General features: G+C 30.1%; 1 protein-coding gene across 1 annotated transcript in view; it reads right to left on the bottom strand.

The window, feature by feature from the left end:
- Window positions 1–25,628, bottom strand: part of LOC117180416 (ras-specific guanine nucleotide-releasing factor 2-like) — a 132,164-nt gene that overhangs the window by 12,672 nt on the left and 93,864 nt on the right. The window contains exon 26 of the mRNA XM_033372918.1: window positions 15,931–16,127. Coding sequence (XP_033228809.1) covers window positions 15,931–16,127 — 197 coding nt within the window. The remainder of the gene's footprint in view (window positions 1–15,930; window positions 16,128–25,628) is intronic.

Here is a 25,628-nt window from a genome sequence, read left to right as displayed (position 1 = left end):
CTTAAACAAACAATATAAGGCTTATTATATAAATATGGAGAATTTTATCTTTCGTAAGTTTAGTGAAAACAACAGAGACAATTGTCGGGGAAAAACATATTATAGGTACATTGTAATATATGTTTATAGGAAACGCTTCGAAACGTCAATTTTTAACAATTTTATCGATAGAAATTTAATAAGATATATCCTAAAAATATATTTAAGGCGTATCACACTAACGGTGCAATAATATTTTCCCAACAGTAAGAATTCACTTTCACTGATGTTTTTTTTTGTTGATCTACCTTATTCGTGTAATAATACTGTTACATAATGCAGCCCAAATAATTCTTGTGTCAATAAATCCGCCTTGAACGCCTTTCTTGTTTACATTCAATCAAGATCAACCCCCTTCTTCTCCCAACTTTAACAGTTCTTTTCCTTGGTTATCAGGTATGAGGTTCTTGTTCTTACTCTCATTATAGTTTCCATACACTTATTTTATTTTTATTTTGCTTTCAACTTCCCAACTATTCTAAGTCTCTTTTTCCTCCTCTTTTCCGTAACTTCCTATTTCTTTTTATGTTTTTTTATTCCCTTTGCGTTATAAATTGCCACTATTCTGTATCACCTTCCTTTTTTCACATTGCACTTCTGCACCCCATCCAAAGGATATTTTATTAACTCTTTCTTCTATATATCCTCCCTGCCTGTCGTTTTTATTCCTTCACAAGCCCTACTTTTCTTTCTCTTGTCGCCCATTCTAGTCAACTTTTTCTTTTATCTATTTTTCTACTAATAATACAATATCATACATTTTTAATGTAATTCAAAAACACTATCCTTTTTCCTTATTCCTTCTATATTCCAAAATACCACCATAATCTTTGCTGCTCTTTCCTGTACTTCTTTTATATATTTTTTTCGTTTTATATGTTTTTCCTTACTCTGTGCTCTATTTTCCTTACTTTAATCGAGGTCTCTTTCTTCTATTCTTTCTTTCCTTTCAGTTTATCTATACCATACAACTTGTGTAAATACTTTTGAATACCGAACCCTGAGAGTCTTCCGTTGTTTCCTTTATTCCGTGGCTACACGGAATTCATTTTCACTGATAAGATGCGTTTTATGTCTTTTAGACTAGCGGTTGCAAAGTTTATTTTAAAAATACGAAACTCCAAAATGGCCACTTCAGTAGCTTGCGAAGCGTTGCGAAATTGTCGGTGAGCAGGTGAACGTGTACGAAACTACCTTATAAAACGGAGTTTCCAAGCCTCTTATTAGCAACCCTAGGGTTTGTAATAAAATGGCGGTATGCTATTTTCGCAACGCTTCAGATGCTTCTGAAGCGACCATTTTCGATGTTTGTTTTGTGTGAAAAATAATATATGCAGCACGGGATTAAAACCTCGCGAACAACAACTCGCATGCTGGCTGTACTCGCAGGCTATGCCCCCTCGTGCAGCCAACTTCATGCTCGTTTACATTCGCTTGGTTTCGCCCCGTGGCACGTAATGTACTACCTCCTATCCCATCTTTCCCTTATTTCGAGCTCTCTTTCCACTTCACTAACTTTTCTTACAATTACTTCCGTACACTCGAACTACAAAGATACGAGCGCTCCACAAATACGAGCACTCCACAGATACAAGCATCCCGGCTCCAAAGGAGCGAACAGAGCCCCCACTCTATTTAAGAGTCTCGTACGCGCGAGAGTGCGCTGCCTTAAATTCGTCGCGCGCGTGCGCAAGTAGGTCTGTGTGAGCTCGCACGTATTACCTCCGAAATCTAAACGTCACGCTTGTTTCTTTGGAGTTCATGATTTCTAAGCCTCTCGTAACTTTGAAGTTCCAGTGTAACTGTCTAACTCAAAGATTCTTTTAACTACGTGCAGCTTTAATTTTAATTCTTCTTCATGTACTACCTTTGCCTCCTTCCCTTTCCTTACTAAACTCCTACTCTTCTTTTTTTCTACACCTTCATCTGTTTCTCTAAAGCCTCTATCCTCATATACTTCTATCCTTTGTCTTCTTTCACCTTTTCGAATTTGGGCTCTATCATTTTAGTTCGTTTTCTCATTTCGTTCACCTCTTTTCCCCATTTGTTATATATTTTCTTTTATTATTTCCTCTTTATTTCCACCCGTGGATTTACTCTTATTTTTTTGTCTTTTTATGTATCAAAACATTATTTTAAAGATTTAAATAAAATCCTATCTAGCTAACACTGAGATTTAAACCCACGTCTTCACTTTGAATTTAAAAAAAAAATTATGATCTCAAAAATTAAAATGAATTTATTAATGATAATTTATTTCAGGTACTTTCAATGCAATCATTTTCATGAAAAGAAAATTAGATAATCAAAAAGTACCGAAGTGAGCAGTTTCGTCAAAATTGTGCGGTAGGCATTTGGGAAAAAAATACATCGTTCTCTCCATAGCTTAAGGCGCTTACTAGAGCTTGATTGATAGTCAATATATTACAAATGAAAACTTTTCTCCTACAATTGTCAATACAATCCTTCCCAGAGGGCTTTTTCGAAAAATGAACTTGTGTTTTTTTTTTAAATTAATTGAAAATGTAATGCATTTTATGCGCCTGGAAGGAAGCAAACCGCTACCGTGAGAGTATCCATGTTGAACCAAATATCGGCACCATCGGTTCACCATGGGTACAATCACGCTGACGGTTTGCTTCTTCCCAGGCGCATAAAATGCACCACATTTTCAATCGATTAAAAAAAAACAATTTCATTCGGCGAAAAACCCTTCTGTGAGGAATTATACTATATTCCGCCCTTTAGATTATATAGTTAAAATATGACATTAAACCATTCATAATTGTAGAAGAAAAGTTGCCATTTGTAATATATGGACTAAAAATCAAGCCCTAGGAAGCGTCTTAATAAGTAAGATCACTGGACCGGCACACAGTGGAAAAAGGACTTTTTTGGCTTAAATTTGAATTAAAAGTTTTAAATTTTTCTTGTAAATAAACAAATATGACAAAAAAATAGCCATTTTTCATTTTACATTCCCGCTGCTTGTTAACAACATGAAAATTGTTAACATCGCCTAAGTTTCATAAAGTAACATCAGTTACAGATATTTCAATATTATATAATTAACAAACCAAATTGTTGTAAACAATTATTTGTTAAATGAATGTTTTCACGATTTATCAAAAATTTAAGTTTTTTTAAGTTATATTGAAAGAAATTTGGATAAAAACAACATAAAGATAAAGCTTGTTGAGATTCTTATTCTTAATATTTTAAACAAATTCAATTTAAAAATGCATCATTTAGCTACTTTTCGACAGAAAAATCCTTTTTTCTTGATGCCATTTTTTTTAATTACGAAAATTATGGTAATTTTAAAAAAATGCGTTATTTCTTAAATAATCTTGTTATTTCTTTAAATAAATGCAATATTCAGGCCTTTGATGGTAGAAAAATTCATTTTTGATAATGCCACTCTTTATAGTTTGGAATTTCAACACAATTTCAATAGCATGCATAACTATTTAATGAATTTTATAATTTTTGGAAACAAATTTAATAAACAAGTTCCTAGATAAGGCATTAGTCAAAAGAAAATTTCGTTTTTTTTTCAATGTCAACTTGTTTAATTAGAAAATTCATGATAATTTCTATAACACTTTATAATTTATTTATTTATTTTACGTTAAAAAAATTGAAATAAACAAATGCATAATAACGTTCAAGTGGCGTCTTTTGACTTGTACGTCTAAGAAACGTTTTTAGGATGTTTCAATTACGTTCTAAAATTTAGTGCCCACTGGGTGTTTGATAAACTCTATAATAGTTTAAACAAATTTCATAATCATATCCAATTTGAGAATTGGTAGACGAAACACTTTTACTTAAATCTCAGTCCTTTTAGTTAAAATTTTTAATTACTTTGATTCTTTCAATAAGGCGGCAGCTTCAGGTAGTGCATTTATTTATTAAATTTTCTAATAAAAGATATACAAAATTCATAAAATATTTACAAATTTTTATGAAGTTGCAATTAAAAAGACTGACATCGAAAAAAAAGATTTTTTCTGTCGACAGATGCGCCAATAATGCATTTGTTTATTAAAATTGTTTTAAAGAGTCATAAAATTGATAAACAAATTATGAATCTTTTCCGAAATTATCACGAAGTTCGTAATTGAGAAAGCTTTCATCGAAAAAATAAAATTTTCTTTCGACAACTGCCTTATCCATCCACTTATTTATTAAATATGCTTAAAAAAACCATGAAATTTATCAAATAGATGTGAATGTTGTTGGAATTGTCGAAAAGTTCCTAACTGAAAGGATTGGCATTAAAAAAAAGGAATTTTTTTGCATACAAATGCCCGAATAATGTAATGAAATTTCTTTATCATTATATTTTTTGCAAAATTTTTTACAATTTAACTAATGCTACTCTATTTGACTTAGACGATTCCAACCATTTTTATTTTACTGCCGAGCACCGGGAACGTCAAGTAGAAAAAAATGACAATTTCTTTCGTCATATTTCTTTATTTATAACAAGAATGAAAACCTATTTCAAAAATCAGGCTTAAAAAGTGTCTTATAAATCTTATAAGCTATTCCTCCAATTTTTTTTTGTTCAAATTGGTCACTACTAGTGGGCTGTAGGTTATGTTTAACCAAAAGAGTATCCCCCCCCCCCCGCCAACTCTGAAGCACGGGCTATCTGAAGGCATGCTTTCGAATCCCATCGGTGCTAAAGAGGATTTATTTCCCAGTCTGATAAGAAAAATTGATAACCATTTTAATTTTATGTATTATTACACGCACTAGGTAGAATAACAACAAAGAATGTCGAGAGAAATTACTTATAACAATGTTTAACAGACCTAGCATCGAACAATAGTATGGATTTATGTATGTATAGTATGTACGCTAATGCGCGCAGATATGTCAAAGAAAAGACACTATGGTCAGAAATATACATATATTTAAGATTTATATCCATGTGAGTGTAACCGGTGGCAGCGGTATAAATAATATCAATAGATTGCGCACAGCTACCGTCACACACACATACACATACATATACGCACACATAGGAACGCCCTTCACAAAAAACAACAAGATTTAAGTGGTTTCAAACGTTGAAAGGTCATGAACAATATTATCAATATTTTGCGCGGCATATTACTATCACTATCGATTTTACAATCGACGGTGGCGCCACATTGCACCATAACTGCACGCACGCGAAGCTTTTAAGTATACAATACTCGTATGGTAATTTTAAAGAATTACTTTACAAACATTGTGTTTCACTGTACAATACCTCGATTGCAATTTTACATTATATTTTGTATTTTAAAGTGTTGTCAGATCACAAACAACGTACCTCGAACTCCAAAGATACAAGCGCTCCACAGATACGAGCGTCTCGACTCTAAAAAAGCTAGCAGATTTGTTACCCTTTAACCCCTCTCTATTTAAGAGTATGCGCGAGAGCGCACTGTCGGGAATTTGACGGGCGCGTGCGCGTAGTATGGCTGTGTGTGCGCTCACGCATTAACACAGAAATCGAAACGTTGCAGGAGCGGAGGCCTCTTTCTCGCTTGTGTCTTTGGAGTTTCCGATCCCCAATCCTCTCGTAACTTTGAAGTTTAAGTGTGTTTACAATAAGTGAGGTATTTAGCACATACTTTCGATAATATAATTTTCCACTGTTCACAATTTATCAACTTGTTCAATATAGATGTAGTCAATTTGCGAAGAGAATATAACAATAAATAAAATATACCGGGATGTAACTATATATGTACTCTTAACAATTTATATGATTGTCATATACAATCTTGATTAGTTTTTCCGGATTTTCCGGATAGTCTTTTGTTTTGAAAGTGATACTTTCGCTAAAGATATAGGTCATCTTCTCTTTATACGAAATATTCGAACTTAGGTTTATACGTCCAGTAATGTAGTTTTAAATGTACAGAAAATTAATGAGTAAATAACAAATCAATAATTTTATAATTTTCATATTAGGGTAGGCCCGAGTTAAATTAAACAATTAAGTTGAAGTTTTTCATACAAATAAATGTTGCAGTAACTACATATTTATTAATTTATTTAAAGAAAAAAATGTCTTTTCTTCTATAAAGATGACTTTTCAACGAAATACTTCTATTTTCAAACTTGAAATGAGTTCTCAACAAGAAAGTGTCATCGTTTATATTTAAATAAGAAAAGATGAAATTTATACAAAAAACAGGAATTTTAAAATGAAAAAGACGAATTTTAACAAAATAATAATCTTTTACTCGAGGAAGAAATGAAAGTTCATCTAAACTGTTGAAACTTCAAGCTAATAGACGAACTTTCTCTACAAAAATTGAATTTTTTAACCAAAAATATGACTCAAATTTTTCGTTAAAAATTTATTTTAAAATCAAAAAAGGCTTTTCTAATACACCGTATAAAAAACTGAACAACGTGAATAAGTTTTTTACAATATACTTGAACATTCAACCAAGTAGTTGAATATCCAATTAAAAAAAAGTATTTTGTATAAAAGAAACAAACTTTCAATCAAATTCTACTAAAACAGATGGTTTTTTAGATCAGAAAGATACTTTCAAAACAACAGTTGTTTTTTCTCTTATAAAAGATTTTAGTTCAATTTTTATAATCAAAATATTTATTTTTAAACAAGAAATAAGTTTCTACGAGAAAAAATGATTTTTCAATCCGAAAGGACGATTTTTTTAATCAAAGAAGTAGATTTTTTCACAACATTTTATGAATCATGTACCAAATAGTATTATTTTGATCCGAAAGTGATTAAATTTCTCTTCAAAAAGAACAATTTGTATTTAAAAACTACTTTTAAAGAAATAGTTAAAATTTTATATGAAAAATATTCGAGTTAACTTTTCTTGATCAAAATATTAATTTTTAAAAAAGCAATGCGCTACTCCGGAAGAAATTGAACTTTCAATCCAAAAAGAAGACATTTTTTCAACCATAAGGTTGAATTCATTCAGAAAAGACTTCAATTTATTTTTCAAGACCAAAATACAAATATGACAGAAAAATTACATTTTCTACGAAATAGTTACGTTTTCAATAAAAAAAAAAGTGTCATAGTTTATATTTAAATCGAAAAAGTTGAAAATTATACAAGAAAAAATTTATAACCGAAAATCCGAATTTTCATCAAACAAAATTTTCACTCAAGGAAGAAATAATAAGATTTTTTAAATTACTGAACCTTCAAGCTAAAAGACGAATGCTCTCTACAAAAATTAACATTCTCAACCAAAAATATGACTTTACAGAAAAAATTAATAATCCATGAAATTGATGCATTTTCACCCAATTTACATGCAATTTCAAAACAAGAAAATGATTTTTTAGTAACAAAAAAGGAGAATTTTCAACTAAAAAAAATTTTTTTAAATAGAAAAGTTACATTTACAGTGAAAAATTAATTTGAAGCCAAAAACACCTTTTATGTGAACATTATAAACAAATAAACAGCATATTAATAAACTTTCAAAGATGTAGTCAGAATTTTACCCAAGTAGTACAATTTTCACCTAAAAATACAACAATGTGAATAAATCTATTAAAAGAGATCAATTTTTAAATCATCAAAAATAGTTCAATTTTGTGTCAAAAAATATTTCAGATCAGTTTTCATGGTCAAAATATGAACTTTCACACAAGCAATAAGCTACTACGAAAAAATTGAGTTTTTAATCGAACAAGATGAATTAATTCAACGAAACGGATGCATTTATTTTAAACAGAATATTAGTTTAATTCTCTACCAAATAACTGGATTTTTGTCCAAGAAAAAATAAATTTGTAGTAAAATAAATTATGACTTTAAAGTATGACTTTTTAACTAAATATTTAAATTTTCAACCAAATACTTGCCTTTTTATCGAAAGAAGATGTAATGCATTGCTATTGCATTCTATTGCATTGTATTGCTATTACAAAGGGATTACAAGCACACTCGGACTTCAAAAGTACGATAATTTCAGGAATTGGGTACGCCAAAGGTAAGGCTCTAAAGCGGCTCCCACTCCTGCGACGTTTGGATTTCTGCGATCATGCGTAAGAACGCATACAGGCCTTCTGCGCGCTCGCGCACCTCGAATTCCAGGCAGCGCGCGCCTGCCTCTCAAGAACGCAACTTTTTAAACTGCGCATGTACCTAACAGCGCGGGCCTCTTTAAGTATAGACAGTATAAGCTTGTAACATGGCATTATTAATAAATTATTTAAAGAAATGAGCTATTTCTTAGATTCAATTTAATTTATTTCGTAAAAGTGAAAATTTGTCTTAAATATTTTTCATATTGTTTACTGATTTCAAATAGACCGCCGATTTTTGTTACACGTGCCATGAAAAATTCGCGGTCCATTAGCATCACTGGAAGAGGACAGGAGTAGGGGAGAAAAAATTCCGCTGGCTCCCTCGGATTTGCAATGCTCGTATCTATGGAGCGCTCGTGAATTTGGGGGTTGAAATTTTTGAGTCCAACTGTACAGTGGATACTAATTTCAAAATATCAGGTATTCCCGCCTCTAATCCGACGCGAAATATGCTTCGTGAAGGCAAATGCGGTATAGCAATGGTGGGGGTATACTTAGCAGATAAAGGATGCGAATCGGGCGATTACAGCTTTGAAAGGCAAGTGAGGGGTAGCAATGGTTAGGGTATACTCAGCAGGTAGACGAATGCGTGTCCGGTATTGACTACTTCGTGAAGGAAAGTAAGAGGTAGAAATGGTGGGGTTATACTTAGCAGGTAAACGGATGCGATTCGGCGATAACCGCTTTGTAAAGGCAAGTAAGGGGTAACAATGGTGGGGGTATACTTAGCATGTAGAAGGATGCGATTTAGTTGATGACTAAATATTGGTAAAGATGCCAATATAAGCCAAATTTTAAAAAATAATTGTTTTTTTATTGATCATCCGGTATGTACCCCTCGCTTCGAATTTAACACACAAAGAAAAAAGTAAGCCTACTATGTAAACTTAAAAAATATCCTCTCGCATATAATGCAAATAAATAATACTGTTCATTGAGCTCTAATAATTAGGATACATTTTGGCCATTTTCATAGTATTATAATAGAAAAGACATGGTCATTCGCTTTACATTGTCATATTAATAGCAATGTGCATTTTCTGCGTATATCCAAGCAAGTAAAATTTACAAACGTTCATATACGTGTATGGATTTGTGTAATTAGTTAATGTACTAGAAGTTCTTCTTTGCACTTTACAATAATATGCGCATAAAATTATTCGCAGATGCCGCGCATGCAGTAGAATCACAGACAGAGATAAAGGCATACTTTAGAAAAACGAGAAATTGTTTTACTTTCAGACGCACGTAGTACGAATTTGATATAAATAGAATAATTTTTATTTTATAGTATGAAATAAGGAGAAATACAACCGCGCGTTATTCTAGAGCAACCTTCAGTGTATAAATGCGAGTACAGAGATATATTATGTTTCAGTCGTCAGGGGTACACCTACTTTTTTGAGCACCAAGAATGCAGTTTTCAAGTAAATATGCTATATAGTTCATTGCTTTATTATGAAGTTTCTGAAAATCTGAGTCAGAAATGGTTGCCTAGCCTGGCGCGCTAGCTCGACGTTGGCATGGAATGTCAAACGAGACCTGGGACTGGCATTCATGACCCAGGTGTGAATTTATTCCGAGCCTCTAGTAGTTTGGTTCCTGAAAAAATTCTACATGCAATATTTTTAATCAGAGAGTTTTAATAAGATCTCCCCTTTGACACATAAAAATTGCTAGAACAGGTCGATTGCCAAATCGTTTTTTTTTCTTCATAACGGTTGCAGCGACAAATTACTATGTTTCAAAAAACACTGTGTGCCTTTGCGCCTAATTACTGCACGGGAAAGTGTTCTACAGGTGAAAGAAAATAGTAGTTATAATTATGATTTTGCTAGAAAAGTACCTAAAAAGTACTCAAAAGTGGTTATTACAAGTTATTGTTATAAACAATTATTTGAAAATTATTTGTTTATTGATGAAAGATAATTATCCCATTTGTAATTTGTTGCAACAAAAGTAATCAAAAGGTATTCAAAAGTGGCTAATATAAGATTTTATTATAAGCAATTATTGATAAAAAATATTTGTTTATTTAAAGAAAAAACAAGTCACACATTTCAATCATTTAGAATCACTTGCTTGCCAAGAAAATACTAAAAAAGGCCAAAAAGTTAAGGAAAGTTACTTTTGGAACCGTTTAAAAAAAAGGATATATAATTGGTTTGGCAATTGATTTGTTCTAGCATTTTTGATATGTCAAATGGAACATCTTAACAAAGTTTTGCAATTAAAAAGATTGCAAGAAGGATTATTTCGGGAATTCTACCCATTATTTCGACGGTATGCTTAAACTAATTAGCGATTTATGTCAAGCTAGCGCCCAGCTGTATTATCATATCCGCCCCTAGCTTGGGCCACGAATTAGCTTTTAAGTGGGATGCAGCATATCTGATGTGCAAAGTTCCTGAAAATAAAATCAAGAATCGAACGACCAAATTTAGACAAGTTCCGTCAAATGTTCCTATTGAAATTTGAAAAAGATGAAAATTTTATCCTAAGACTGAAAATAAAAAAAAAAATTTTTTGTACAACATAACAAAGGGAAAAGAACAATGAGAAAGCAATCAACCATACCCCCTTCATTTTCTTTTTTTATTTCTTTCGTCGTTCTTAATTTTATTATTATCGAATCAAAATAAAACATTTTTAAGAAATAATGACCAATGTTTCGGTACACATACATCACCCTTATCAAGGCAAAATAAACAGTTAAAAAAAAAGAAAAAAATAACAAATACCGGTGCAGGCAGAAACGCAACAAAACCACGATGCTCTTTTTCTAACACCCGAGAATCAAATCCCGTCAAATCTATTTCATTCTCGGGTGCCTAGAAGAGGGCATCGTGGTTTTATTGCTGTTCCTGTCCAAAAAATAAAATTTTTTCCATTCTTTTTTGAAAAAAATTGTTACCTTCTTTCAAATTTCAATAGGAAAATATTATGGTGGTTCGATTCTTGTTTTTATTTTCAGGAATTCTGAACATTAATTTTAATTATTGGACGTTAAATAGGATTTTTATTGTGATTTTAATCTCATTTAATTTTTTTTTATCTTAATGAAGCATATCTATAAGCACCGCTTTACTTCTGCAATCTCTGCTCGCATCGCTATGAAGTCAAGCAGTGTGTACATTTGTACAGTTTTCCACTGTTTGACTAACGCAATCGCAGGTTTTAACGCAATAAATTAAAGTGTATAAAGCTCGTTTCGCCGAGCTGCTATCTTTATTATTTTCACTACATAAAAATTTGAATGTGAAGAATTTTGAAAATTCATATACCCAATAAATGAGATTTTTCAATTTAAGTTATTATAAATTTAATAGTGATATAAATTGCATAAAATTGACACGAATGTGATTTAAAATTCTGGCAACCATTTTCTGGGTGTCTATCTCACGGATGATTTTTAATTCACGATAAATTGTTAATTTTTCTTGACTCCAGTGATTTTAAGAGCTTTCAGACATATATTATTATCTAAAAATATTAAGAAGATTTCTGCTGTAGAACAGGAAATTTTGGAAATAAAATTATTAGAAGCGTGCAATAATTTTGAGGAATTTTTTTGTAAAATAGCTAGTTTATTTAAAAATAGTGTTTACGAGTTGATCATTCAAAGTATTTTTCATCACTAACCACTACTTTCTCCTATTTTTCTGGCAGCATACTGATATCTCGTCAAAAAAACTGCTTGTGTTTTAAAGGTATCCACGAACCAACCCATTTTTTGGCATCATCGTGAGAAGTGAATCGTTCCGCAGGTAGAACATGAGTCATGGACCCGAAGAGGTGTTAATGCAATCTATGACAATCGAAGACTCTAAGCAATACTACTTTTCGAATTAAAAAAGAAAAGCCGAGCTTCGCCAAAATGCCGCTTTGATGGCACGCAAGCGGACATATGTAATGCTACAAAAACTATCTGTTTACAGTTCAGTACGACGAAACCTAATGGAAACTAAGGCCACATGATGGGGCTTAGAAATGCATATAGTAACGATGTCTCGATGCGATATAGTACAAGTAACGTCATCGCATAGAAATCCCTAAAATTTATTGCACGCTCCCTATATAATTCTTCTTCTAGATCAGAATTAGAAATATTTTCTTAATTTCCTGATCCATGTTAAACATTTTCTGTGCAAACTTTATTATATGTCAGAATTACCAGTTTCAAACTTTAATTTTCAGTTTCATAAGAAAAATCCATGTTCCAAGTCAGATTATAATTGTTTACATCAATTTTCTGCACGAAAATAAAAATTATAAATCTTCGAGAAAACTCCCTGTCTCAAAGTCTAAATTATGATTTCTTGCAGAAATGCACTAACGTACGGTCTAAAATATAATTTTTTAAAGAAATTCTCTTTTCCAAGTTACAACTATAACAATTTAAGAAATTATCTGTTTCACAGTGAAAATCATGATACTTTTTGAAAATTCCCTGTCCCAAAGTTCTTTGGTACAGGATGTGCTGTGATCATTTCTTTATGGAAATTCCTGGTTCCGAGTCAGACTCTAATTCTTTGCCAGAATTCCCTGTTCCAACTCACATTATACTTCTTTCTAAAAATTTCCTGTTCTAAAAAGAAAAAAAAATCATTTTCAATGGAAATTCCCTACCCTAGTCTCAAAATTAGCAAGACGACTCTTCTTTTGAAACTATCTATGAATTGACTCATTTTTTAGGATCTTCATGAAAATTGAATCGTTACTCAGGCAGACCATGAGTCATGGATCGGAAGAGGTAGTAATCAGACGGCGCAATCGATGACAATTGATGACTTTCAGCAACACTTTTTTTCAAAGTGAAGAAGAAAAGTAAAACTTCCTGTAAATGTTGCTTTGTTGGTACGCAAGCCGATATCTTCAATACTACAAAAATTATGCTGTTTACAGTTCGGTACAACGAAGCCTAATGAAAACTAAGAAAAGTAGCACCATCGCACAGAAGTCCTTTAAATTTAATGCACGCTCCCAATATAATTCTTTTTCTGGGTCAGAAATAACATTATTTTATAAAATTCCGATCCATGTTGAAAATTCTCTATTCAAAGTCGAAATTTTAATTATTTACTGTACCTTTAACTTTACTGATCTTGGAACAGGGATTTTTTTGTGGATTTTCATTTTTCAATCAGAATTAAAATTATGTTTTTTAATCTTCCATTCTATTTGAAAATTACCAGTTCCGAAGTTTGATTTTCAGTTTCATATAAAAAATGCTATGTTCCAAGTCCGATTATAATTCATCACAAAAATGTCCTGTTTAAAATTAAAATCATAATTCTTTGGGAAAACTCCCTGTCTCAAAGTCTAAATTATCATTCGTTACGGGAATGCAGTATCTTAATGTCCATATTATAATTCTTTACGGAAATTCCTTTTTCCAAGTGAGAATTATAATTATTCAAGAAGTTGTTTATTCTAGAGTAAAAATTCTAATTCCTTATAAAGAAATCTCTGTCCCTGAATCTAAATCATATTTATTTATGGAAGTACGCTCTTTCAAGTTCCAATAATAATTATTTACGAAATTGTCTATTCGAGGGTCAAAGTTATAATTCTTTCTGAGAATTCCCCTTCACAAAGTCTAAATAATAATTCTCTACTGAATTTCACTGTTCCAAGTGAAATTATAATCCTCTCCGAAAATGTTCTACTCAAAAAGAAAAATTATGATTCATTACGGAAATTGCCTCTTCCAAGGTCGATTTATAATTACTTAAGAAATTGTCTGTTTCGGAGTCAACATTCTAATTCTTGTTAAAAAATCCCTTTTCCTGAATCTAAATTATAATTCTTTACGCGCATTCTTCCTTTCAAGTTCCAGTAATAATGATTTACAAAATGATCTATTCCAAAGTAAAAGTAATAATTCAACAGTCAAAACTATAATACTTATGAAAATTGTGTCTCCCAAAATTTTTCGTTACTGGATGAGATATGATAATTTCTTTACGACAAATCCCTGCTCTATGTCAGATTATAATTCTTCCCGAAAATTTCCTGTTCAAAAAAGACAAAAAAAATTGTAACGGAAATTCCCTGTCCTACTCTCAAAATCAGCTAAACGACTCTTCTTTTGAAGATATCTACGAATTGACCGATTTTTTGACATCTTGATGAGAGAAGATAAGAGAAAAGATAAAAGAAGTAAACCGTTTCTCAATCAGATCATTAGTCACGGATCGGAAGAGGTGGTAATCAGACGGTGCAATCGATGACGATCGAGGACTTTCAACAACACTTTTCTTCAAATTGAGAAATAAAAGTAAAACTTCCCGTAAATGTTGCTTTGTTGGTACGCAAGCCGATATCTTTAATGTTACAAAAACTATGCCGTTTAAAGTTCGGTGAAACAAAGCCTAATGAAAACTAAGGCCACATTATGGAGTTCCGATATGCATATAGTAACGATATGTTTCGATGCGATATAGTAGAAGTAACGCTATCTATTAGAAATTTCTCAAATTTAATGCTCGCTCCTAATATAATTCTTATTCTAGATCAGAATTGAAATTATTTTATCAAATTCCCTGCTCGTGTTCAAAATTCTCTGGTCAAACCTAAAGTCTAAATTATAATTATTTACTACAACTTTAACTTTACTGAACTCGAAACAGAGATTCTTTTTCTGAATTTCCATTTTTATATTAAAATTAACATTATTGTTTGAAAATGTCCATTCTATTTGAAAATTACCAGCTCTAAAGTTTGATTTTCAGTTTCATATAAAAAAATTCATATTCTAAGTCAGATTTTAATTTGTTATACAAATTTCCTGTTTGAAAATAAAAATTATCACTCTTTGGAGAAATTCCCGGTCTCAAAGTCTAAATTATAATTCTTCAAGGAAATTCTCTTTTGCAAGTTCGGAATATAATTTTTTTACGAAATTGTCTATTCTAGAGTCAAAATTCCATTGCTTTATGAAAAATCCCTTTTTCAAAATCTAAATTATAATTCATTACGGAAATTCTCTCGTCCAAGTTCCAATAATAATTATTAACGGAATTCTCTGTTCTAGATTTGAAGTCATAATTCGCTACCGAAATTTCGTGTCCCAAATTCCAATTATAACTATTTATAAAATTTTGTGTTCCACAGTCAAAATTATAAAACTTACTAAATATGTTCCTGCCCCAAAGTTCTAGGGTACCGGATATGGTATGATAATTTATTTACGGAAATTAACTGTTGCAAGTACGATTCTAATTTCTTAATAGATTTCCATGTTCTATGTCCAATTATAATTGTTCGCTAACATTTCCTGTTCGAAAAGGAAAATAATCATTCTTAACGGATATTCCCTGGCCTTATCATAAAATCAGCAAGATGAATCTTCTTTTGAAGCTGTCTACGAATAGACCCATTTTTTGGAATTTTCATAAGAAGTGAATCGTTTCTGAGGCAGGCTCAACTTAGAATTATAATTATTTTATGAAATTCACTGTATAATGACAGAATTGTAATTATATTAAGATGTTCCAAAATTGAAGGGAAAATGATCATGTTTTTTTCCGATAATGAAAATTTTCAGTTTTTTTTCATATTTTCCGGGCAGGTAGACACCATTATTTTCAACAGCTTTTACGACGGTATACCCCATAATTATAATAAAGGAACTTGAATTTGACAATACGTACGATTACGAAGAAAATATTTATCGAGGTAGTAGACTCTTTAACAGCTAAGAACATAGATAATTGTCAAAGAACAATTGTCAAAGAATTAACTATCTCTTTTCGATGAGGAGTTTCGTTAACCGCTAGTACTGCTACTCACTGCGACAAAGGAATGCCAATTGATCCTGCGTTACTCAATCTCGAGGTCCTCGGTTCAATTTCAAGAGAAATACGATACATTTCATCATCATCAAGAAGAAGAGATGGATCTAGAAGGTAATTTGTCACTTTCGAGATTAACTCTATCTTGTACGGAGTTTGCTGGAAGTGTCGTATTTCACGAATTACATGGGCTATCTAAAATTAACAAAAAAATACATCAAAATTATTTCTTTCTGCGACCGTCAATTTAAATATGAGTAAGTATTTTTGTAGGTATTACGATCTGCATTAAGGGCATGTTCTACGGTGACCACGCGACCAAACCAGTTCTCGATTATGAAACTTTTTTTTGGTGTTCACCATATCAAAAGGCTCTCAAAAATTGTAATATAGGAAAGGAGAAAATAAATTGAGTTTGTATCTTCACTTTGAGTAATAATTTCGAAAAAAATTATACGAGTATAAAATAAATGTGTAAAATGATTTTAATTTTCTTGTTGCTCACTACGTACACACGGAATGAGATATCGTATTGAGAATTTTTGAGAATAAATAAAAAAATAACTAAAGAACGTTTGTACACATAAATATGTTAATAATTTCAAAGAAAGTTAATCTATAAATTGATAAAGTAGGATATTGCCACTTGAGTTGTAGCACTTTGCAGGTAATGTTTGGTTTGATGCATTTGAGATTTTTTGATTCGCGTATGTTGGGCACTGACACAAATTTTTTACTAAATCGTCTAAACATTCTAAAAATTAATATAAACGATAAAATTTGCATATTCATTGCAAAACAAGAAACAAGTACCTGCACCCAGGTGACTTCCCTACCGAAAAGAATGTTTGAGTATATACTAAAAATTCTTTAGGTCAAAGAATCTCAAATCCTTTCCGAAACTGAAATAAGAATACGATCATAAATAACGAGCAGAGAGGCTATCTCAATAGAGTAGCCGACACTCAAGGGTCCTTTGTTAAGTTTTCGGATTAAAATTTAGAAGTAGATTTTTTTAATTTCGTAGTTAACAGCCTAACACATAATAATTCGGAATCTATGGGTTTCGATGACTTCAGATATCTAACTTTCTTTTTAATGCTTAAAATTGGAATTATTAGAACGTTTCTCGTAAATGGAATGAGATACGCCAAAAAGACAACATTTTAAAATTCAACTAGAAAATTGTATATCAGTATATTATATTACCGTCGCACTACTCTTAAAACGACCACTAAAAGGATCTTGAAAAGGACCCAAATCTCTCAAACTATCTCCGAGACTATTTCGTTTCAAATCGACTTTGTTTATAGACTCAAATGGGCCAAGCTATTTCGCTAAAGAAAACTCAAAGATTTCTTTCGGTAGGGTTTTCATTATTTTTGGAGCATTTTTAGCTATTTCTAGCGGAGAAACAAAGAAACTTTCAACGTCGATAAAGTAGAGATCACGTGACCAAACTCGGATATAAATTTTTGTTATTATTCAACATATCCAAACGCAATGATATATCGATTTTACACTTTAGAATACAGGAAATATAGGTCACGTGATCTCTACTTTATCCATGATGAAAGTGTTTCTTTCTCCGCTAGAAATGTCTAAAAATGCTCCAAAAACAAACAGATAACATGTGTGCAGATACTTGTTTGCTTATTTTCAACGAGTATGCAAATTTTATTATTTATATTGAATTTTTAGAATGTTTAGACAATTTAGTTTAAAATTGGTATCAGTGCTCAACATGCGCGAATCAAAAATTCTGAAATGCATAAAACCGTCAAACATTAAACTTTTAAATTCTAGACACGATTAAAATAATTCTGAAGTAGAAAATTTTTTTATTTGAACGAGATTAGTAAAAGTATGGAATTGAAATATTTTTTTAACACAAATTATTAGTAAGATAAATTTTCCATAATATCAATGGAATATTTATTTAAGTTGCTATTAAAAAATGGAAAATCTTTTTAATTCGACACACATGTTTTTAAAGATTGCAATCTTTTTTTTCACATTAAAAATAAGCCTTACGCTATAAAAAATTATTTTAAAAGAGAGATAATAAGGAAAATTGCAATTAAACTGTTTTTTTAATAGCCAGTTATTGGTAGCATGAATTTTTAATTGATATTAATCAAATGTGTTAAAGTTATAGTCAAAAAATTTTAAAAAAATGTTAATTGAACACAATTCTTTTTAAGGATAGAAATATTTTTTGTTCCCTCTGAAAATAATTGAAAAAAATAATTGCACTGTAAGAAAAGTTTCATAGAAATAATAACTAAAAATATCCAATTGAACGATTTTTTTAAAGAAAATTATTGGTAAGATGATCTTTTAATAATATTTATTAAATAATTTATTAAAGTTGTTATGAAAAATTGTGAAAAAATTTAATTCGTTACAATTGTTTTTAGAGGTCGCCATCTTTTTTGTTTACTTTGCAAATAATTAACAAATAACCTTTGCACCATAACAATTTTTTGATTTAAATGATAGATGATGAGTAAAATATGAAATTAAACTGTCTTTTTAAATGAAAATTATTGGTAACATAATTTTTCAATAATATTATTAAAATAATATACTGAACATTGTATTAAAAAATTGGAAAACAATTTAAATTCACTACATTTGTTTTTAAAGATATTTTTGTTCAATTTGAAAATAAATGAAAAAAGTGTTACACTATAAGACAAATTTTTATTTTCCGCGAGATATCGAAGGTCAAAATGTTATCGATTTTTTTTAACGGGAATTATTTTTGAAATGAATTTTCAATTCATATTATTTCAATAATTTATTAAGCCTGTGGTTGAAAAATTTGAAAACAATTTTAATTGATTCCAATTCTTTTTAAGGATAGCAATATTTTTTAATGATCAAATAATTCATTAAAGTGGTTATACAAATATTGTGAAAAAATTAAATTCCGTAAAATTGTTTTTCAAGATTGAAATATTTTTGTTGACTTTGCAAATGATTAACAATTTAGTTGTGCACTATGAAATAATTTTTAATTCAAACGAGCGATAATAAGTAAAAGATGAAATTAAAAACTATTTTTAAAAGCAAATTAATGGTAACATTAATTATCAATAATCTAAATAAAATAATGTATTAAAGTTGTTATTATCAAATTTGAAAACAGTTTAAATTCATTCAAATTGTGTTTGAAGATCGCAATCTTTTTTGCTCGGTTTGAAAAAAAAATGACAAGTGTTGCACTATAATAAAAATTTAAATTGTCAGCGAGATATATAGAGTGAAACTTTGTCAAAAATATTCAATTAAATATTTTTAACGCAAATTATTCATGACATGAATTTTCAATTGATTTCAATAAAATTAATAGAAGTTGTAATAAAAAATTTAAAAAAATGTTGAATTCGTTACAATTTTTTTCAGATCGCAATCTTCTTTTTCAGCTTTAAAAATAATCAATAAATAAGTGTTGAACTATGAAAAATTTTTTATTTAAACGAGGGATGATGAGTAAAATATGCAACTACGCTGTTTTTTAAAGCAAAACTTAAAGTAAAATAAATTTTTAATAATATTAACAAAAGAATTCATCAAATTTGCAATAAAACAATTCAAAAACTGTATTTTTAAAATTATGGTTTACAAATACAGTTTTTTATTCTACAACTTTATTAATGTTTTTTTATTCAATAATTCCTATTTTTTATAATAGAAAGAGTTAGTTATTTTGGACATATTTTGTAATAATAGATAGTTTTTATAGCATAATTAATTTTCATAAATGTCTTATAATGAAAGAAAGTAAATTAATTTCCAGCTTTAAAAAGAAATATAAATTTTTATAGTTTAGTTTAAATAAGCATGGCTTTTAATTTTCAGTAATCATTTTAACGTTAACGGCATTTAATATGTTATCTTTGTCAGCATTAACAAAAACTAAATATTTATTAAACTTTTAAAAAATTTTAAAAAGTTTAAAACATTTTTCTAAAATCTTGAAGTTATTAGATTGATTAAGTTTTGATATTTATTAAGTAACTGTTTTTTATACTTAGTTTCGGATCTCCATGTTCCAGATTTCAAAAAAAATTTCTCTATTGGCAATTATGTTATTGATCTTCTAAAGTTTCTACATCTATAAAGCTTACTACATCCTAGATTTTGACATTCGAGATATTTTTAAAGCATTTTCCAAATTTGAATTCTCTATACACCAAACTCTCGCTTTCAGTAACTCCGTCTTCAATCTTTCCAGAACTACTGGCTCACGCAGTTTCTTAGGGGAGTAGGGCAAGAGCAGTTGCGACACTATATATATATATATATATATATATATATATATATATTCCAATTGGAAACGTGTCACGCGGCCCTCACTCTTTACCTCCCCTCCCAATCAGTTCAAGGCCATTTGAAGGCACCCCCCGACACTTGCCTGATAGCGGGAGTTTGGTGTATTGGTATTTTCCAGGTACAAACCTGTTTTTTATTAAATTAAATATGTTGATAGATTGATGCCTCTTTTTATACTTTAGAATATTTAAACTTGATTCTTGTGAATCAAAAAACCTTCTCATCGATCCATCATTCATGGATCTTTGTATTCGACGTTTTTAATCATTTGAAAAATTACCAATTTTTTAAATCTCTATTAATGTATTTTCGGTTTACATTTTTCCAAACATTTTGTTTAGAAATTTAGTTCAGATGTATAAAACTTTGAAATCAAATTGTTCTTTAAATTATAAAAATTAAACTTGTTCATAAGGTGGGCCGGAACTAAGACATTTTGTTAAGTTTACTCTCTCTCTCTCTTGTATTTTAATAAAGATCGTGAAACCTACTAAAATACTTACGATAATTATAATCCTGGAATTCTCCGGGTCGTGATCAATCTTTAATTTTTTACGTTAATTCTCATTTGGAACCGCTACTTTGGTAAAAGAATTACAATTCTGAATTTGAACACAGATTTTGTTTTCGTTCCCTTCTTCTGAATAATTTAAAATTATTTCCCAAAATTCCAATTACATATCAAAAATGTTCTTTCAGCCAAATAGTAACTCTTTGTGGGAATTCCGGGACTTTAAGTTTCAATTATAATTCTTTGCGGAAATGCCCTTTTCTAAAATAAAAATTATAATTCTTTAAGGAAATTTCCGTACAACAGTCCAAATTGTAATTTTGCACAGAAGTTCTCTATCTATTAGTCTTAAGGCGAGCCCTCAGGCTTCATTTTGAATCCATGTACAAATTGGCAACTTTTCTTCAATTATAAATTTTTGGAGTCATATTTTAACTACATAATATAAATGGCTAAATGAATCTCTTAACACGGGTCTTTGGAAAAAAGTTTTTGTTGATGCTTTTTTCAATTAATTGAAAATAGGATGCATCTCATGCGCCTGGGAAGGAGCAGGCCGCCACCCCAAGTGTACCCATGATGGTCGGTGATATTGGAAACCCAGGAAATTGTTGAATGAAAAAAGTGCGGAATTGCAAGTTATTTTATTTTCAAGATTACACTTTAAGGGTATGCAATCCGCAGCCTTTTCTTCAGCAATTCCTTTTCCATAATTTTTAACCGAAAACTCTGCAATCATAGACATTCATCATTTTTCTCTCTTTTTTCTTGATTCTTTATTTTAAAGAAAACTGCTTGCTTCACAATGAATTTTTTTCGTCTCATGATTGGTGAACTATTTTGTTTCAAACAAGATACAGTCAGACCTAGATTTAGTGATCCTCCATTTAATATTTTCGAGAATTGATGCAACGTGGTGGGTTTTGGTGAGAGGAGTTGCGGGGGGATACGCGGTGTTCACTGAGGCGTCACAAAACAGAGCGAGAAACAATAAAGAGAAAAAGCAGGAGAGAAAGAAAATAGTTCAAAATCTCTGGATTCAATGTTACGCTCAGTCGCAAAATTTACGTTATATCCAAGTCTGTCGCTGAATTTAAATCCGGGCTCCAAATAAACCAGTTAGCTCATACTTTTTCGAAAAACGCAAAAATAGACGTATAATAGAAGAATACAGCGATGTTTTTTCTGTATTTTTGCACACAAAAAATATATATTCATTCCAAGTAGCCTTAATCAGCATATCCATTTTTTTCTTGTGGTCACTTAATCCGAATCCGGTATCTAAATAACCCATTTAGCTCATATTTTTTGAAAGACCTAAAAATAGACGTGTAATCGACAAAGACAGCGATATTTTATGTATATTTCTGCAAAAAAACTGTTTTTGTGATCAGTGGTCTGTATCAGCAGATTTATATATTTTTGGGGCCGCTGCATCCGAATCCGAGGCCCAAATAACGCAGTTGACCCATATTCTTTTCAAAATCACAAAAATAGACGCTTTCGTCATTTGTACGTCCATTTTTGCGTTTTTCGAAATAATATGAGCCAAGTGGATTATTTGAACCCCAGATTCAGATTCAGCGACCCAATAATCATTAAATATGCTAGTACCGTCCGCCGTGCAGACCACTTTTCTTTTTGTGTGCCGGTGTTATCAACTAAAAAAAAAGATCAATATTTAACTCAGAATGGAATAGTTACATTTTTTAAAGAAGATTAATATTCATCCCAAAAAATACAAATGTGCAACAAAATATATACATGTTCAACAAAATTGTTAAAATTTCGAAGCTAGAAAGACGAATTATGTTCCTAACGGTTTAATTTTCAACATGAAATTAAATATTTCAACCAAAAAGTTAATTTTCTATCAACTAATAAAATTTTTTTAATGAATAGTTTAACTTTTAACTAAATAGTTGAATTTGTTCTACAAAAAAAATTCAATTTGAACCAAAAATGAAACAAATTTTTAAGAAAATAAAAATCTACAAGAAAAGAAATAAAAATTTAATTAAAATGATGATTTTTTAACCAAATAGTGATTTCTAAACCAAATACTTCAATTCTCAACAAAAGGTATAATAAATCAGGGTTCAGTTAGAAAATATTTTTTGACTAAATAGATGGTTTTTCAACACAATAATCATCAATTTTGATAGCAATTTATCGAAATTATCGAAATTTTTTAATATTTCAATCATTTTTGTTGAAATTGTATCTATTTGGTTGAAACTTGGACTATTTCTTGGTAAGTAAATTTTTCTTCAATATCAATTTTTTTAATTCAAATTTAACTATTCTGTCTTAAGTTAAAATTTTATTTGATTTAGATGAAAATTCAACCATGTTATTAAAAATTTGTCTTCTTTACAGAAAAGTAAGTTTATTTGCTAAAGATTTATCTTTCTAATAAAAGATTAATTTATTTAACAGAAAATCTAATTTCTATCATTGGTTAAAAATTTAGCTTTTAGTGTTAAAAACTTATGTATTTCCATGAACATTTTTCATTTTTGTATAGAAAATTAAATTATTTTGTTAAAAATTCATTTATTTGGTTGAAACCTTAAGTCCTTCCTTGAATACTTGTTTTTGTTGTTGTTAAAAACTTATTTAACATAAAATGTAACTATTTTTCTGTAACTTATCGTATACTTTTGAAAACTCATGTATTTTCATAAATAAATTCATAAATACATTTAGATTTATCATTTTATTTAAAAATTCACAGATTTACCTAAAATTTAAATTATTCCACTATTTGTGAAAATTGTATATTTTTTATAAAAAATGCATGTGTTTTCTTGAAAATTTTTCTTCTTTGTAGTAAATTCATATTCTTTTTGGCTTGAAAATATATTAAATTAGTAAAAAAATTAAAATATTTTATAGCAAACAAATTTTTTTGATTAAGAATCATACTTTTGATCGATAATTGAACTATTTTGGTAGGAAATTCAACTTCTTAGTAAAAAGTTTAACTATTAATTTGATAATTTAACTAGTTGGTGGAAAATTAATTTCTTTTGAAAGTAGTATAATTTCAGGTTTACAATTTAATTGTTTTAAAGATAACTTGTCTTTTTGGTTTTAACATTTTAGCAATTTTGTTGAAAAAGTATTATCCCTTTGGTTCAAAATGTAACTATCTTCTTTGAAAGAAAATATTTCATCAATCCTGAGTAACAGCAAATTCATTGTGAAGCAAGAAGTTGTATTTAAAACAAGGATTCAAGAAAAAAAGAGAAAAATTATAAGTTTCTATAATTGCAGAGTTTTGTCTTTTTGCAGAATTATTTGTCGTAGAATCGGAGATATTAGGAGTTTCAAATTGCATGCGCTACTGGTGGTCACTGTGCGAACTAAAAAATATGGCCGTCAGGAGTATACACTTGGCTATGTTTTTATATGAGTCAGACGATATTTTGCTTTTTAATAAAGCAAAATTGACATAATTTTTAACAGTGAGCATATAAAGCCTTGTGATTAAGATGTTGTTCACAAAGATCTAATTCCCGATCTCTTCTACAAAAAAAATAGAAACAAATAAAGATAATACTTGAGAATCACGGCTTTTCTGAATTTCATCATTTTACTTGCAATTTTTATTTTAATAACTTTAGTTGTTCCTAAGAAAGAAGAATCAGTCGGGGGAAGCGAAACATTATGGTTTTTATACAAGTTTTATCGACAGTAAAGTGTCATTTTTTAGAGGTTACATTTTCGAAAAATCTTTGTAAAGGTGGTTGGATGTGACAACTAACTCTCCCCCCACTTTGCTTGAGTAATAACAATGAGAATTTCGTGTATTTACTCCTAAATTCCAGTATAAATAGCAGAAACAGCTTCCTTTTACCAGTTGGTTTTGAGGTTAAGTATAACGAACCAAGAGAAATTTAACCTTTCCTTCAATCACACCCGATCGCTTTTCAAAGTTTAAAAGAAGCCTTGAAAACGAAAAAATATATGTAAGAAATAGTTTTCTCGCTTTCCCCGATTGTTCTTATTTTTAATGACCAAAAATGACTCACCTGTTACAGTACAGCAGGACAGCTACTGTCTCTTTATACGATTGACTGGTACCGGTTTTGCACGAGCATATCATTTTGTCAATAGACACGGAAAATTCTACATCCGAGTCATTATTACAGTTATTCCTAATTTTTAATCTACCAGTTATCGTATGTGGATCTTTTGTTTAGGCACTAGTTTGAAGGCATAAAGAATATAAATTAGTGCTTTCACCCGTTTTTGCACTGATACCGTACACGATTATCATGCCAGAATTAATTACTCGCTGACCTTCTATCATGTTCCTGGATGAAGGCGTAGCTTCCGTGAACTTGCACAAAGTATCTAACCGCAGTGACAACATTTGTCACGTTCTCAATTATTAATAATACCTTATTATTATGCTCCTTCCCAGGAGCATAAAATGTATCATATTTTATATTAATGGAAAAAGCAATAACAAGACCATTTTTCGAAAAATCTCTTTTTGAGAGATTGTATTTAGGAATTCCGATTTTTAGTTAAAATATGACACCAAAAAATTCACAATTGTAGAAGAAAAGTTGTCATTTGTGACACATGGACTAAAAATCAATCCTAAGGAAGCACCTTAATTATGATTCTTCGCAAAAACTGCCTGTTGAAACCTCGAAATTCTTTGTTACATCTACACTGAAAAAAATGGTTAGTTGCGACAAGAAGCTCCTCATTAGTAGAGTTGGTAGAAGCTACAACAACTACTTCGATGGTAACAGTAACTAACCAGTTTTGTACGGCAACAAGTCGCCGTTAGTCCTCCTATGAAGGTTACATTAGTAAGGATAGTA

This window comes from Belonocnema kinseyi, chromosome 1 (genome assembly GCF_010883055.1).
Source record: "Belonocnema kinseyi isolate 2016_QV_RU_SX_M_011 chromosome 1, B_treatae_v1, whole genome shotgun sequence".
Taxonomy (NCBI): Eukaryota; Metazoa; Arthropoda; class Insecta; order Hymenoptera; family Cynipidae; genus Belonocnema; species Belonocnema kinseyi.
This window is presented reverse-complemented; position numbering and strand designations above follow the sequence as displayed.